Below are 18,164 nucleotides of genomic sequence, written 5' to 3' on the forward strand. Positions count from 1 at the left end.
CAAGTAATTCACATAGCAGTGAGAAAATAGATTTCTAACATAATCCATATTTATATTATACTTAGGGTTGCCACCTCTGGAGTAGCTTTGACCCGGAGATTTTTACTGACCTGGGGGATGGTGGATTATGAGTAAAACTAGACAGATATTATTAGATAATTGCTCGACATTTTAGAGCACTTTAATCGCTTTTTATTAACTAATGATCTAAAAAGATTCAAATATGTACTCTTTTGTTACTAAAATTATCTCACAATCACTGTAAAGTGTTATGTTTTCGCCAAACTTATTGTGCGCCACTCTTCCATATCGTTAAAAAATAGCTGTACATGTTATACATTTGAGAACGGTTTTGTCGGTTTAATTAGGTGTAGTATTTCACTTCCCCGGCTAAGTACCCAGAATACAAAAGCACTAGCTACTCTCGCTGCGGTGGATAAATCGAACGAGCATCGCTCTCCTTCACAACTAACAAGAAAAGGAGAGCAAAGAAGGCAGGGTGGCGGCATCACATGGGTAGCACTATGTGGTGTTGGATATTTATCACCAGAGGTCCCAACAAAGGGGCAAAACTCACCTTCCTAGCCAACAGTTAAACGTCGCTGCAGGAGTAGCAACAACACCGGAAAAAGTCACTTGATGTTGACCTAGCCAGTTGAATTAGAATAAATCCGCCATACCTTGGTCTGCTGCTAACTTAGACAACCAACAGTGACGTGATTTTGTAAAATTACAGCAAAATAACTTTTTACACCATTTTGAACGACGTAATGGGACGCAAAATTTCAATTGTAGCACATAGCGAAATACTACGTTCCTTAATTTGTAGTAAATTTAATTTGTTTTTCATTTTGATTGGTTTGCAAACGAAATCAGCAATGTTTGGTGAACTCATCTTCGCCACCTTGAAACGAAGGGCTAGTCGAGTAAAATAAATCTAAGCCAGAGTAATAGTAAACTTAGACTTTTTAAATATTTTGTAAAGAATCAATTAATTTAAAAAAAGTTAAAATTATGCTTCTTCCCACTAAACCCGGAGCAATTAATGTTAAACACGGAGGCCCGGAAATCGCTCCCGAAAATCGGAGTCTGCGGGTCAAACCCGGAGGGGTGGCAACCCTATGTGTTTCGTATTTTTACTGAAAACTAGATTGAAAAGCACAAGAGAAAAGTGAGATCGAAAAGGAAAAATTTAGCTACAGGTAATAAAAACTAAGAAAAACAATCACACTATACCATACAGATAAAAACCAAACTTTTAAAGCTGTTCCGATACTTAGAAAGAAAAATAGTTTTATTTCCGAAAGTAGCAACATCATTTCTAATATGTCGTAACATGTCTCATTCTTTAAACGGGATCAATCAAAGCCTATACACGCACTTTTCCCGCAATCAATTTCTCCTACCGCCCATTTCAGAGCAGCACGCTAAGTATAATCATCTGCTGTTAATTTTCCTCGCCATTGAATGCCGGCGATTGTTGCATTTGTTGCTCTTGGTGCTGCTGCTGTTGCCTACGGTAATCGTCTGCCATCGCACTCCGCTGCTGGTGCTGATTGGGATGAAGGTGACGGTGCATCTGAAGGCTGGACACTGTACCAAAGTCATTGACACAAAAATGTTCAGTTTTATCCGCGACGGCTGCTGCCTCCTGGTAGTTACTAACCGGAGAGTTCTTAATCAGCCGGGCCGACTGTTCGTCCTGCTGTTGAAACTGGTCGACAGCACCATCATCACCATCCCGGTTGTAGAAATTTGCATTTCTCATACCATAGCCGGAATCGAAGTTGTCCGTGTACTCCACTTTGAACTGACTGTTGTAAACATTTTCCTGGTTGCGCTCGTACTCAAAGTTTTTCGTGTCGACCTTGTCGCTAGCGCCTAACGGGATCATACTCGTGTTCAGTTGATCTTGCAGCGTGCTAAAATGTGCATTCATCAGATCGTCATTACTAACTCCCATGTTTGAGTTATCTGGTTTAATAACAACATATGCGGAACTTCGTTGTGACAGATGATGGTTGTATTGATCAACTTGGGATTGCTGACCTTCTGAATGCTGCTGTTGTTGCTGCTGCTGTAGTTGTTGTTGTTGCTGCTGCTGCTCCTGTTGCTGGAAATAAGTTGGTACTTGCTGTTGCAGTTGCGCAGGCGGCTCAACGCAGGGTCGGTTCTGGTGATAGGTGATAAATTTTGCGTTGGAGTCGCTTTGTGCAGACGGGTTGCTTCGACACAAATAGTTTCCGGAGCGGTTCACATTGGCCATTATAGTGTTCGGACTAGGACTATCATTCAAACTACTAACGTTCATGTGTTGTACCTTGGCCGCGGTCATGGCATCTGCTATTTCCGAGCCTCCCTTCTCGGGACATTCGCTTTCGTAGTCACTGGTCGGAATGCGATATTTGGCCAGCTGCTGATAGACCTGCTTGATGCGTTCCATGTTGGCCCGGCTGGCAATCGCGTGATTCACCATGGGCATGGGATAGTCTTTACCGATGATGCACTTAGCCGCTCGCTGGACACTCTCCGGAGCATTCCACGGTTCGTGGATGTAGCGTGTTGGGAAATTCTGCAAAACAAGTAGCACATTAGTAAATAAATTTAACTACTGTCTTTATTTCAGAAATTCTAAAACAATTCGAAACATTCAACTCTTCTGTTAGACAGGAATAATTTGAAGAATAATAATTCTTCAACCAAGTCCACAACAAGAACAGAAAACACTTACCTTTAGCACCGGCAAATAACGCCGTATGTAGTCTCCGTTAGGATCCGCCTTCCGACCAAACTTCACCGGGCAGTAGCAGTGGAAAAACTGCTGGAAGAACGATGAACACGACAACCACATCCACATCCCGGCATTCACGGACCAGTCGGCATCCAACAGTAATTCCTCGAAAATTTTCATCCCCTCCTCCCAGGAAATCCACAGATCCCCACGGGTAAGAAAGCAGGCAACCGCATGTCGAGCCAGGTGATGTATCCATCCTTCCTCCCGCAATTGTGTCATAATAGAATCGATCCAGGGGAAACCCGTTTGGCCACTGGCCCATTTTGCCAGAGCGTCTGCGTTGTGGTCCCACGGGATTTGCACGCAGATTGGATTTCCACTCATTTTATCAAAATTAGGATTTTCAGTTGCCGCACAGTAAAAGAATTCCCTCCAGAGCAATTGACCGTGCAGTGACAGAGGTGGTCGGGCCTTTTTGATCTTTTTGTACAAATCTGTTAGCTGATAGTAGAACAGCCTCGTACTGAGGCAACCAAATCGCAGGTATGGCGAAAGTCCTGTTTGACTAGCAAATAACGACTGGGGAGTCATTTTAGGTCGTCCGAATGAGGCCACCCAAGCCTTACGTTCCAGGTGACGCTCAAGTCGGGCCAGAGCTTCCGTTTCTCCACCCACCCAAATAGACGGTTTAAGACCCTCGGTTTCAAAGCCCAGCTCTTCCAGTGTTGGAACGCCAAACTTATCATCGTGGTCGTTGCTCTGCGGTGTTGTCCCGTTACCGATTGTTGTCATTGTGATTGCCTGTTCCGGCTGGGATGGGGCTTCCATCGATGCGAATAAGGCTTGGAACTGATGGTAGGTGAGTGGGGCCCGGCCGCCATTTTTTTCGATGATCCTTAAAAGAATACAAAATTATTAATCACCGAAATAAGATTCCTCGTTAGCCAGAAAAACTTACCCATCGAGTTCATACAGTGTATGTGAAACGGCTGAAATAACTTCGATGCCGAGCTCTCGGCAAATTTCTGAAATACTGTGATCGCGAACCTTTCCGAACGGTTCTGGGTCCTTCTCGAAGGTCAAACAAGTGGTGCCCCATTCTTTGAACAGTTTCGGCAGAGCGTAGGCCGGCTGACCGCGAATCACGAAAAGCCGAGAGTTGAGCTTACGCAGGCTGCGGTCCAAATCTTCCAGGCATTGGAGCAGAAATCTGGAAGGAAAAATGAGAAGGGTTAGAACAACTGTGACATTCTATGTATTCGAAATTGTATGACAAAATGTAGGGAATACTTAAGATTCCTTATTTTATATTTGCACTAATCAACCTGTAACTACAGAATCGCAAGTCTGATCGGAGTGATACTCGTCAATAATCAAGCATCAGGCCTTTTGAAATCTAGTTTGTGACAATCGGTCACAAACTAGATTTCAAAATCTTACATAGCCTTAGAGCGTAGCAATTGTTAGTGCCAATTAGACCTAGGTAGACCTGGCAATCTACGCGGAAAAATTTGTTCCCAAAATCGTGAGTGCCATGAATTCTGGAACAATTACGTAAACAGGACCGTGAACAAAAAAGTATGTGCTTTATATTTTTTTTTTCAATTTCCCTTTAGTAACGCCCGCATAACGCTTTTATTAGTGGTAATATTTGTTTATTGCGAACTACAGTCGGTTTCCGCCATTTTATTACCAAATCGATTTTCTGTGCGTGAACTAGTTCACAACATTATGCATATTACTCATAAAACCAGACTCATGATTTTAGTCATAGATTTAGGAACATTGGTTTACAAGATTAGAATATGAATCTGGTGAACTATTTAACGAAATTCGGAATTTTGTTCACGAATCTATTCAATCCTCGTGAACTAGTTCCTCATTCCTCATATATTAGTCACAAATCTATTTGGTAAATGACTGGGTAATGCGTAATATAGACCCTGTGGTTCGCCACAGCGGTCCTTAGCATCTTGTCCAGTAACTCCTAATCCTACCTCCCCGCGGTTCCAGTTGGAGTACGAGTAACCATAGGAAAAATCGGGTAACCAACCCCGGTGGGACCATGGCCGTATACTGACAGGGAAGGGAGGCTCCTCTTTTCGGAGGGTGAGTCCATCCGAGCGTCAGTTCCCCATGTTAGGGGCGGCTCAAAACAGCGTCTGTTCTCCATATTAGGGGCGGCTGATGTATCGTCCTTGTGTCAGCGTGGGACTCTAAACTGGGAACCTTGGGCTTTGTAGTGCTGGGTAGGATGCATCAACGCGTGATTGGGTGGACTCTGATCAACACAAGGATGTGCAAGTTGAGGATCAAAGGCCGTTTCGTCAACTACAGCATCCTTAACGTACACTTCCCACACGATGGGAAACCCGACGACGAGAAGGGAGCGTTCTATGAGAAACTGGAGAAGGTGTACGAGGGCTGTTCGCAACGGGACGTGAAAATCGTCATCGGTGATATGAACGCTCAGGTAGGAAGGGAGCAGGGATGTAATGCACCTCAGAGCAAATGAAGAGAAGAATAGAAACGCTCTTTGCACTTTTCAGGCGAACTACCGCTCTTCTCTTTCACAATAAACATCTTCACTCCGATGTGTGTGGCTTCCATACGTGCATTCCACTCGATGGCTGCACGTCTCAAAGAGTAGAAATAAAGAGGCTCTTTAGTGTGAATCTTGCTCACACGCGCACAGAAGCAGAGAAAGCAACCAAAAAACATTTTAAAAACGTTCTTCCAATCAAACTTTATCTGAATATCAGTTTGATTCGCCTTCCTACGTACTTGCCAGTGAGGGGAGGCACAAAAAAGTGACTCTTTGAACGGAATTGTGCAGCTCTTGGTGCACAGATCTTACTCTTTTTCGTTTTCAAGTTTCTCTTTGTGCGGTCGTTCTGCACATCGCAGTGTTTTTGTGTTGCTCTATTTTTCATCGGTGTATTTCGCTCTTTGTGGCCCATTGTGTGAGCAAATAACAAGCCTGGACGGGAGGTAATGTTTAGACCGGTAATCGGGCCAAACAGCTTACATACCGTATCGAATGACAACGGCTAACGATGCGTGAACTTCACAGCCTCCCGTGGCATGGTAATCCGAAGTACCTTCTTCCCCTGCAAAGATATCCCCAAAGCCACCTGGAGATCACCTGAGCAATGCACCGAAAACCAAATCGATCACATTCTTATCGAGGGGCGATTCTTCTCTGATATCACCAACGTTCGTACCTACCGCAGTACGAATATAGATTCGGACCACCTAGTTGCAGTATGCATGCTTTCAAAACTCTCGATGGTGTACAACACTCGTCGTAGTCGGACGCCAAGGTCCAACATCGCGCAACTTCGGAACGCCGGGGTTGCCTAAGACTACGCACAGCGGCTGGAAGCAGCACTACCCACGGAAGAACAGCTGGGCGCAGCTACTCTTGAAGATGGCTGGAGGGAGATCCGTTCCACCATAGGAAGTACTGCTATAGCGACACTAGGTACAGCGATTCCGAATCGAGGAAACGACTGGTTCGATGACGAATGTAAGCAGTTAATAGAGGAGAAGAATCCAGGGCAAGCTAGGATGCTGCAGCACGGAACGAGACAGAATGTGGAGTGATATAAACAATCACGTAACAGGCAAACCTCGGTTCTCCGGAGAAAGAAGCGCCAACAGGAGGAACGAGATCGCGAAGCGATGGAACAACTGTACCGCGTAAACGATACACGAAAGCTGAACAGTTCGCGCAAGGGCTACGTTCCGCAAGCCGATATGTGCAGGGACTTAGACGGAAACCTTCTTACGAACGAGTGTGAGGTGATTGAGAGGTGGAAGCAGTACTATGACGAACACTTCAACGGTGAAGCAGCAGAACACAAAGGCGGTATGGCAACGGATCTTGGAGCACGCGCAGAAAACGATAGGCTGCCGGCCCCTGATCTCCAAGAAGTCAAGGAAGAGATTGGTCGGCTGAAAACAACAAAGCTGCGGGTGTAGATCAACTACCCAGCGAGTTATTAAAATACGGTGGTGAAACACTGGCTAGGGTGCTGCACTGGGTAATCGCCAAAATCTGGGAGGAGGAGATTCTTCCGGAGGAGTGGGTGGAGGGTGTCGTTTGCCCAATCTACAAAAAGGGTGACAAGTTGGATTGCTGCAACTACCGCGCAATCACACTACTTAGCACCTTCTACAAGGTCTTCTCCCAAATTCTTTGCCGCTGATTATCACTATTTTCAAGGGAGATCGCGGAGCACTACCAAGCGGATCCATGGGTTCCCGCGCGATTCGGCAGGTTCTGCAGAAGTGCCGCGAATACAACGTGCCCACACATCATTTCTTCATCGATTTAAAATCGGCGTATGACACAATCGATCGAGATCAGCTATGGCAGATAATGCGACGATGGAGCGGGTGATGTGCGTTGTTCGAGTATCAGGGACACTCACGAGTCCCTTTGAATCTCGAAGAGGGTTACGGCAAGGTGATGGTCTATCGTGCCTGCTGTTCAACGTTGCGTTAGAAGGTATAATAAAGAGAGTGGGGATAGACACGAGTGGCATGATCTTCAGGAAGTTCATCCAGCTTCTTGGCTTCGCTGATGACGTTAACAACGAAACTTTGAGGCGATGTCGGAAACATACATCAGAGTGAAAGCTGAAGCCAGCAGGATTGGACTTGCCATCAACGTTTCTAAGACAAAATACATGAGAGAAAGATGTTCTAGAGACGACAATGTGAACCTTCCATCCCGAGTTCGGATTGACGGTGACGTAATCGAGATGGTCGACGAATTTGTGTATTTGAGATCACTGGTAACCGCCGACAATAATACCAGCAGATTTTCAGAAACGGATGTTGACGGGAAATCGTGCCTACTTTGGACTCTGGAGGACGCTCCGGTCGAACAAAATTTGCCGCCGCACGAAGTTGATTATCTACAAGACGTTGATTAGACCGGTGGTCCTCTACGGCCACGAGACCTGGACTATGCTCGTGGAGGACCAACGCGCCCTTGGAGTTTTCGAACGAAAGGTGTTGCGTACCATCTATGGTGGCGTGCAGATGGAAGACAGAACGTGGCGCAAGCGAATGAACCATGAGTTGCATCAGCTGCTGGAAGAACCATCCGTCGCGCCTACCGCAACGTTTGCGGTGGGCTGGACATGTCGTAAGAATGTCGGACGACGACCCGGTGAAAATGGTTCTTGAGGGCGACCCTACAGGAACAAGAAGACGGGGCGCACAGCGAACACGGTGGATCGACCAGTTAGAAGACGACCTGCGGTCCCTTTGAAGACTGCGAGGCTGGCGACAAGCAGCAATGGACCGAGTGGAGTGGAGACTGCTTCTGCCTACAGCAAGAGATAACAAGGCTCTAGCCTGAACGGTAAGGTAAGTAAGTATATTTCCATCCATATATGAATACATGAATCGTGAACTGGTTCATGATTCCAAGTATAACAGCCACGTCACGACTTTCCATTCGTGCTCGTAATATAGTTCACGAAATCGTGAAATATTATTCACGTATACTTGAATTAGTTCCTAACTCCTAGTACAATAGTCACGACTTACCATTCGTGTTCGAGAACCAGTTCACGAAATCATAAAATATTATTCATGTATTCGTGAGCTGGTTAATGGTGCCCTAGTAAAATAGTCACAACAGAGCATTTGTGCTCGTAAAAAATCACAAAACAATGGAATATTATTCATGGACCAGTGAAGTGGTTCATAATTCCTCGTACATGTTTTAGGGTCTATCTTGCGTTCTTGTGTTATTTAGCATACGTCTCTAATCATTTTCAATTTTATGTAACATGGTCATGAAATTTTCACGAGAACTGTTTCACAAAATTTGTCCGCGGAATCATTTTTGTTCCATGTTCCATGCACTATTTCATGAAATGTCCAACTGTTAGCGACCAGTAGTAGGTACGAGCAGATATAAGAAAACTATTAGGACATCGAACATCGATATTCATTTTATAAGGTTCAGTGTGATGTCTGGACAGAAAACGGAAACTGAGCTTGGTACCAAAATTACAGAGTAACAAATCGTGTTCGTGATATAGTTCACGGAACAGGATACCTCGAATTAGTCACACTTTTATGATCCAGTTAGTATTTTCACGTTACTCCAAGTAAAAAATTCGATAATAACCAAAAAATAACATAACGCGATAAGGTGAAGAAAAATTAAGAATTTCATGATAAAACTGCTGATATCGTGAGCATGCATCACATCACTCCACGTGTCAAATTCGAAAGTAAGCTCTAAAATAAATATCACGATAGCGTGCATGTAAATTACAAAGATTGTGAGCAGGATACTGAAATCATCAACATAAATCACACTACTTTTGACAAAAATATAAAAAATCGTGGTTAAGATCCCGAAATCATGAACATAAATCATTCTACTCGTGGCTAAAATATCGCGATAACGTGAATCGAAATTACGCAAATCGTGACTAAAACCCTGAAATCATAAACATGAATCACATTATTCGTCATTAAAATTTCAAAAATCTTGACTATGATCTCGAAATCATGAACATAAATCACGCTATTCTGACAGAAAAATCCGACTATTAATCGCGAGTAAGCTCTTGAAATCATGAACATCGTTTAAATGTCGGCTGAGTATTCCCAAAATATGGACAAGAATCATAATAAAAACGAAACACGTTTAGGGAACTACCACAGTAACTCAACCAAGCACAATAGTTTTATTATTCATAATTTCAAGAACTTGATCACGGTTTTCGTAAATCGTTCAGTTCATCGAGTCGTACTCTTTTTTCATTAACTTATGAATGGATTTTTTCCGTGCGGATAATTTCGCACTCTTCAACCCGTATTGTCAGGACCGAAGTCAGATCGGATTGAAATTCAATACCCGTTAATGGTAATATTGTCGTTTTCATTTAAGACTACGCTTGAATCAATCGCTTCTATCATCGCTGAGAAAATTGTGAGGCCTTTTTATTAACATCCATCCATACACACACGCAGGTACAGAAGTTCCGGGGCTTAACAAACCCTTTTCCCCCGTACCTACTGCGAGTTGAGGAGTCTTACTAGGATATGGTGCGGTATGAGCAGCATTGGCCACTGTTAAACTACCAGAAAAGCCCGTAACTCCGATAGCAACTCCGACGAAGCAAGCCTGTGCCGCTTCTGTTAAGATCCTATCAAAGACCAAAGATCTTAGAAATAAAAGCATCCTAGCCCAACCGACACATTAGAATCGATACCAGTAAGATCCTAATTACGGCATACTGGCGATGGAACACGGCCATGAATTAGGATTTCATCGAAATTGATCCACGGCCCGACAGCCACGCCATTCCACCACCATAGTAAGGATGGGGGACACTTCCCCGAAACGACGAATGACTATCCCCGTCCTGTTAAAACTTTGGTAGTTCTCTAAGTACGTTCGAAACCCGACGCTTTAGTCGGGGAAGTAAGCATAGTTGAACGATCCTGACCAGCACCGATCCGGCTCCGAACGCGGTATCCCATGAAGGACCGCGTCAATCCTCGCATGCGACCTCACTGCGTGCAAAGGTAACCATGGGATAAATGCATGGGATAAATGCATGGAAGAAGATAAAAACAACAAAAAAAATTCTAACGAAGCAAGCGTGGTGAACCCGCTCACCAAAGGTGGGCTGCGAAGTCGCCGACACAGAAAAACGATCAAGTGCAACAGCAAATGCAACCGCAACAGTAGCAGCAGCGAGAGCTTCCCAGAGAGGCCATATCGAGCATGAGCGGCGACAAACCGTCCTAGCCCAGCGAAGTTAGGGCCGTGGTAGTAACCGAATGCGAACAGATGGCCTTACTGGAGAGAGCTGAAAACACCGAAAAGGCACTGAAGACCACGGAGATAGCGAAAGCAGAAGTAAGGGAAACACCAGGAGAGGAGGAGGAACCGAAGAAACCCAAGACGGTCGGTGGAAGACAGCGAATCAGCCGACTAACGGAAAATGAATGGCGAACCGTAGAAACCGTAGAAGAGAGGAGGAAAAAACGGAAGGAAAAGAAGAATAAAGATCTTCGGTCGCGCCAGGAGAGGTATAAGGGAGACGCTCTAGTCGTCAAAGCAAACGACGGCGTAACGTATGCTGTGATCTTCAAAAGGGTGAGAGAGGATTCCAAGCTGAAGGAGCAGGGAGAGATCGTAGTAAGAACTCCAGGTGAGATGCTGTTCGAGCTGAAGAAGGTACCATTGATCAAGAGCTCGACCTATCGAGAACTCGTAGCTGAAACGATGGGAGGAGAAGCGAACGTGATAGCTTTTTCCTGAACAAAGCAGTGGTCGAGTGCAGTAAACTGGACGAGATGGCAACGGGAGACGATGTGAGGAGCGGGCTAATAGAGCAATATAACCTGGAGAAAGAGCAGATGTCAATCAAGTGGAGGAAGGCGTATAGTGGCATACAGATAGCAGCGATACGCTTATCGCCAGTCGCAACCAACCAGCTTATGTCGATTAGTAAGATCAAAGTCATATAGTCGTTTTACTCGTTACGATTGATCCCTAGAGCTACTAAACAAGCTGAGAGGTGTTTCAGGTGTCTGGGTTCAGGCAATCAGGCAAGAAAGTGTAGAGGCCTGGACAGATCTCATCTGTGTGGAAAATGTGGGGAGAAGCGACAAATTGCTAGAGACTGCACCAAGCAACCGAAGTGCTTGCTCTGCATAAAGGAGGACAGAAAGGACTACATGACGACTACATGAATCTCAATCACTGCGACATTGCACAGCAACTGTTGTGACAGTCTTCCCGATAACGGTAACTGGATGGTGGATAATGCAGGGATGCTGCCAACCCAAGTGAAGGGCGGTTTCCCTGTCCAAGAGGTGGTGGATAGCACACACGAAGACTTCGTGATCGCCAGGATCAACAGCGTATTCGTTTGTAGCTGTTATGCTCCATCACGGTAGACACCAGAGCAGTACTATCGGATGCTGGACGCACTAACCGACTCGTTTGTCGGGCGAACCCTGGTTGTTATAGGAGGAGATTTTGACGCTTGGGCCGTGTAATGTGGTAGCAGGCTGATCCACGCAAGAGGTTACACCTTTTTGGAAGCCCTGGCGAAGCGGGATGTAATGCTGTGCAACGAAGGTTCCGCTAGCACATTCTGTAAAGACGGCCAAGAATCCATCATCGACGTGACATTCTGCAGTGCATCGCTGATGGATAACATGAATTGGCGAGTTAGTGAGCAGTCCACAAATAACGACCACCAGGCAATTCACTACACCATTGATCGACGGAATTGCATTGTAGCGCGGAAAGTGATGACTGGCGAGCGGAAGTGGCAAATAAAATAGTTCGATAAGGACCTTTTTGTGGAAACACTTCGTGCTGATAGCCTCGCTCCAACGCCGATGAGCTGTCGGAAACATTAGCGAGGGCATGTGACGTAACAATGCCGAGGAAAATGGAGCAGAGGAACTGCCGGCGCCCAGCGTATTGGTGGAACGAAAGGCTCAGTATCCTCCGTGCTGCTTGCCTAAAAGTCAGAAGACGCGTTCAGAAAGCAAGATCTGAGGCGACTGCGAGAGAAGAGTGTAAGGCAAAATTCCGCGCGGCAAGAGCCGCTTTTAAACGTGAGATAGTACTTAGTACGTCTACCTGCCACGCTTAGCCTGTCGTGTTGGTCAGGATGAAGGGTCCATCGACGCCAGTCGAAATGTACGCTGACAAAATGAAGATTATCGTGGAGGGTCTTTTCTCGAAACACGATCCAACCGCATGGACGCCTACATCGTACGTTGATGTAGACGGTGGAATGCTGGTGACAATCGAGTCTCCAACAACACTCGTCCTTATAGTGGTGAAAGGGCTGAAAGCGAAGAAAGCTCCCGGGAAGTCCAACGTGGCATTGAAGACTGCGATTCGGACGTTTCCCGACATATTCAGGATAGTTTTACAGAAATGCCTGGACGAAGGCTACTACCCGGATAAATGGAAGATCCAGAAGCTGATGTTTCTGCCAAAACCAAGGAATCTAGCACCGTATTGGCTTATATATCTGGTGGATAATCTTGGTAAACTTCTGGAAAGGGTATCTTCAACAGGCTGACGAATTACGCTCTCGTTGGTGGACGCCATCAGCACAGTCATCACGAGCGAGGAGAAAACATTGATGCGAAGAATAAGGGGTAATCGCTGCTTCACGGTAGTTACGATCGACGTGAAGAACGCGTTCAACAGCGCCAGCTGGGTGACTAACGCCGTAGCACTGCACAGGTCCCGGACAATTTGTGCAAGGTTGAGTTACTTTCAGAACCGAGTACTAGTCTATGAGACGAACATGGGAAATAGGTCGATTAGGGTCACAGCGGGAGTACCCCAGGGTTCCATACTCGGCCCAACGCTCTACGCTGGAACTGCCCAGAGGATTCGAGATCGTCGGTTTTGCAAATGACGTCGTTCTGGTGCCATTTTTGTCCGGGCACGGATGCTTCCGGAAGTACTTGCATCGTTTTGGACATGCTTCGTCACCCCTTTGCCCGGAGTGTGTGAACGTGCAAGAGACAGCGGAACAGGTGGTCTTCGAATGCCCTAAGTTCGAAGAAGTTCGTAGGGGTATGCCTGGTGTGACAGTTGACAATATCGTAGAAGAGATGTGTCACGACAAGAATACCTGGGACGTTATCAACAGGGTGGCTGCGGGTATACTTTCCAAGCTGTGGAGAAAGTGGCGAAGGGACCAACAAAGTAGTGCCGTCGGCTAGAGAGTCACTGTGTTACCACAAATCGGTTTTCTCAAGAAATTTTGCCGCCAAAAACTCTCCCGTGGTGTATATTAGGTACACCGCCGGGGACCAGTTGAGAAGTACGCGAAGTCGTCGGGGCGCCAGTGAACCGGACGTCGCGCTTCACCGGAATCGCCGGACCGATCACGACACACTACTGGGTAGCTTGTAAGTAGGCTAGATCAACCGCCGGGGATTAGAGAGAGTAGATCGCGTTGAATAGCTAGCAGTTGGTCTTTGGGGCGCCAATGGACTGGAAGCTACGCTCCACCCGAAAACGCTGAACAGATCTCAACACCTACTGGCTGGCTTATTGACTGAGACGAAGCGGCACACGGAAACGAACATCGGTATCCGGAGAAATTTACCGCCGGGGGATTTACAGTAGGATAGATTCATGGACTATATCCGACTATATCGTGACAAACATGAGAGTTGATTTGCTCACGAAACAGACATCGCTACCGACAGAAATTCAGCTGCCAGGGAAATCACCACCGGCTAATATTCGAGATCTCGATAAAGCTTGGAGTTAAATGGCTGGAAAAAGCGGGTATCCATGTCGGGATAAATTCCTCCGTCGGGGAACTCTCAGTCGGAGTAGGGTGAGCCGAAGACTATCAGAATAGATGGGACGATAGCTAAATGGCGACGTAATATATGAAGACAAAAAGCAAGAGAAGAGTTGAGAGTTAAATCAAAGTTCAAAGGTCGAGCTATTTCATGAACCCAGTGAGGCTCCGAAATAGAGCACAAGAAAGAGATACGGCGAAAGCTCAACGAACCCCTCTTCCCTACGAAATAATACCTTGGTGTAAATTAGTTGTGGAATATTTCTCTTTTGTGGAGAACAATTTTGGTAAAAACTATTTTTTCTCCATTAAGGAGCAAATTGTTTCAAACCATCTTCGTGCGCGAAGAGCACAAAACTTATAACTATGTTAACTATGGAATTTGCGTTTCGACTTCGTATCATCAGAATCCGATATTATCTTACTGTCAGGACTAAGCTAGTGCCGGATTGACGCTAGTTCCAAAAACCGAGACTTAATTTGTGTTCCTGAGCAAACCCCTAGTCAAGATGATGTTTCGCAAACGTCAATCCGGCACTAGCTTGGTGCTGTCACTAAGCTAGTGTCGGATTCTGATGAAACGAAGTCGAAACGCAAATTTCACAATTAAATTAGTTATAGGTTTTGTGCTCTTCACATGCAAAGAAGGATTTAAACAATTTTATTCTTAATGGAGAAAAAATAGTTTTTATCAAAATTGTTCTTCAATAACGAGAAATATAGCAACTTGTAATTCCGTAAGAGCAAACAGTGCTTTTAGTGGCTAGGCACGAAAGTGAGTCCTGAGTCCTATACAGTACCAACACACTACATGCCAGGCTTTTGAAACTTTTAAAACATTACCATAAAAACACCCAGTCCCAGACATTGTCCCAAATCATCGAGCTGAGTCGATTGGTATATTTAAGATGTTTAGTTTTTTTTTGGTATTTTAAGATCTTAAAAGTTTGAACGAATTCTATGCATTTCTTTTACAAGAAATTTAAAAATAATGTTTTTATTGCTGCATATTTTGCATCTCTAAGATAATAAAAGCATGCTCAAGAAAGGATTTACACAAATTTGACTAGGTTTGTCTCCTAAAGGCCGTCGGATTTTCATGTGAGGCTGAAAAAATCGTTAGCTGATAAAATCGGGTTTGTGTATAATTTTTCATTACAGTATTAATTAAAAAAAATTGAACAACTTTGAGATTATTACGACAGCAGCTTCATAATTAACATGTTCCCACAACAAAGGTTTCGAAATGCGTATCAAACAATACTTTCGAAACATAATTAGTCGGTGTTAAGCCAGACTGGACTAAGTGACAATTATTTGCTTTCGAGAAAAACTAGTTTAAAGTTTGAATCGCAGCATCCTTTACATTGTATTTGGAAATTAATTTTCGCCAGAATTCATATTTGATGTATTATAAGAATACCCAGTTCCTATTAAACATCTCAGTCAGCTGCAGAATTGTTTCGTCTCAGAAACAAGGATAAACAAACACTATAACACGTCGAAATTTGCATTCCCTTGGTACTAGTCAAATAGCTTCTAACAACCAACAACAACATAGATCGGAACCGACTACCCGAACAGAGAAAGAATCTACAATGTATTTACTGCAACAGCGTGGTTCACATTGTCCAACACGTGACCTGATGTGCCTCGAAGGCAATTTTAGTATATAACCAGCCAGACCGTGTTATTTCCTTTCGTCGTGCACCGGCTATTAACCTACGAGGAGTGCTTCGAAATAGTACTTAATGGAAGTGATAAGTAGCACGGAAGGTGATGCCACTCCTCGCCACTCTTTTCTTTTCACACCTTCATCGTTGCAACTACCAGACGGGGGCGCGTGGAAATATAAAGAATTGCTACAAGACAAATTATATGCTACTCGTTATGTGATTAGACTCAACGTAATATGGATCATCGTAATTCACATAGGTCAGGAATTGACGCTGTTTTCCGACAAGTCAAGTCTGTTACATTTGAACTTTGATCGCTTTTTAAAATTTGTTGTAGAATTTAGAATGCGAGAGAGGTCTAAAAATTGAACGAGATCAAGCGAATCGCAATGGTTCTTAAATTTGAGCGACCGAAAATAAAAGTCGTACGGACAGAATATACTTCGTAAAACCTACTTCAAATATATTAGAATGTAAAAACCGGATATAAACTTCAAGCATAAAAATCAGACTTGAACTTTCCGACTCTTAGAAAGGAAAAACCTTCAGTATAAAAACCGGAACAAATGTATTCGACTCTTACAAAGTAGTTTTTGTTAACTTTTAATCTTGAACATCACGATTTACAGATGATCCAGCTTAAAAAATTGACATCCCTGCGTGAACGTGAAAGGAAACGAAATTCAATTCATGCCCGCTGCGATGAATGAATTTTTTGGTTCGTTTCTCTCGTCATTTGTTCTCCCGACGCATTCAAGCTCGGACATGTTCGGTTTCAGAAGCAAACTGAATTTAGTTTCTACGCTAGCTCTGAGAAAGATTATTAATCAAAAGTGCAACAGATGTAGATTACGCAGTTCACTTATACTCGAAAATGTAGAAGATGCCAACTTCTGCCATCAAACCGTCCACATAGTAACAAATGAATGCTTTGGTTGGTGAAGGAATTTATATTTATTCTTCATTCAAGCATTCGATTCTGCATGAAATTTTAGTCAGGTGGAAAGTTAATGAATGAGGGAGGTGGCGAATCTGAATGTTGGTTTCGGTGAATACAAGCAGAAATAGGTAACTGATTTTGAAATTTCGCAGTACTGGTCCTGGGTACGATTTATTTATTTTTAATCGGATTTTATACTGATGGTTCAACCTGGCCGCGTTTTACGAGTGATAACTTTTTAAGCGATTTATTTATGTAATATTAAACCCTACCTCCACTTGTTAATGCCTACGTTGGAACTGCCGGCAAACCACGGGTCGATGATGAACACACACCGAAACGTTGTGGCATCCTTGAGACCTTCGCGCAGGGCAGGATTATCGTGCAATCGAAGACCTTTCCGGAACCAGTGAACAGTATGTTTTTGTTGTCGTTGCTGTTGTTGTTTCATGCCACCGGTGCCTACCGCCGTTTCTCCAGATTTATTGGTCAAATTTTGCTGATTGGTCATGCCCACTGTGAAGAGGAAGAAAGTAAAATTGTGTTAGATTAGCTACATGTAAATATGTGTCGACAAATAGCAATGTTTTATTGAGTCAAGTTCTCAAACTTTAGTTGATTGTTTGGCTCTTGGCTACAATTTGAAACAGTAGTTCCACGGCGGAACAGTGAACAACTCCGTGATCTTGTTCGATGAATTAGCCATCGATGGACACGATCGCTGCCAATCAGCTGCTTCAAACATATTTTCACAGTACGGATACGGACTTGTAAAGGAATCAGAAATGTTTTAGGCTACGATAACCAAGTCTACTATTTGAGATTTCTTTTAAAATTTATTTTTATTTTCGTGATTTTAAATCACTATGTGAACAAATTTCATCAGTCCAACAAGGTTGAAGCTCTGGCCGAAATGTCGAAACAATTGGGCTTTCTGTTGGGTCAGGAACCGCTGGGAACACCTTGTTTGATCTCAAACTTCTACGACTAGGGACTATTTGGCTTTGGCTTTTAAGGAGCACTGTTTCAAACTGTTAGATTTGGTGGTCCATCAAGAGAAACCTTTTGGGCTTTACAAAGAATCATGGATGAGGGTTAGCGCTTTCTTCTTCTGTCCTACTTGTTATATTCTATAATGGTGGCCAATATTTACTTGTTCGTAATATGTTGACAATCTTCATTTTGATAATTGTTGTTTAAGCCATCCGACCAGTAAGACGAAATCATCCTTTAGTCTAATGAGTCGGGCGTTTGTTCAATATTCGGGCGACATTCATTACGGGGTGTTTTGCTGTCAAAGTGGCGTAAACAACTAACTCAGAATAAGGGCTATTGATGTATTAGGAACATAAAAAGTTGGATGTTTTCTAAAGACAATAAAAAATATACCCTCACGGAGATCGTCCGAGTGGGACTCTTCTTGAGCCAAGGGAGCGTAATTATCTGTACGCGGGTCAATCGAGCGCTCT

At 44.1% G+C, this 18,164-nt stretch overlaps 1 protein-coding gene across 1 annotated transcript in view; it reads right to left on the reverse strand.

Moving 5' to 3' along the window:
• Window positions 1-1,273: 1,273 nt before the first annotated feature.
• Window positions 1,274-18,164, reverse strand: part of LOC131685414 (cryptochrome-1-like) — a 37,146-nt gene continuing 20,255 nt past the window's right edge. Inside the window, exons 3-6 of the mRNA XM_058969108.1 lie at window positions 16,968-17,211; window positions 3,693-3,944; window positions 2,732-3,629; window positions 1,274-2,572 (exon numbers count right to left, since the gene is read on the reverse strand). Coding sequence (XP_058825091.1) covers window positions 1,448-2,572; window positions 2,732-3,629; window positions 3,693-3,944; window positions 16,968-17,211 — 2,519 coding nt within the window. The 3' untranslated portion in view covers window positions 1,274-1,447. The remainder of the gene's footprint in view (window positions 2,573-2,731; window positions 3,630-3,692; window positions 3,945-16,967; window positions 17,212-18,164) is intronic.

This window comes from Topomyia yanbarensis, chromosome 2, assembly GCF_030247195.1.
Source record: "Topomyia yanbarensis strain Yona2022 chromosome 2, ASM3024719v1, whole genome shotgun sequence".
NCBI classification, from domain to species: Eukaryota; Metazoa; Arthropoda; class Insecta; order Diptera; family Culicidae; genus Topomyia; species Topomyia yanbarensis.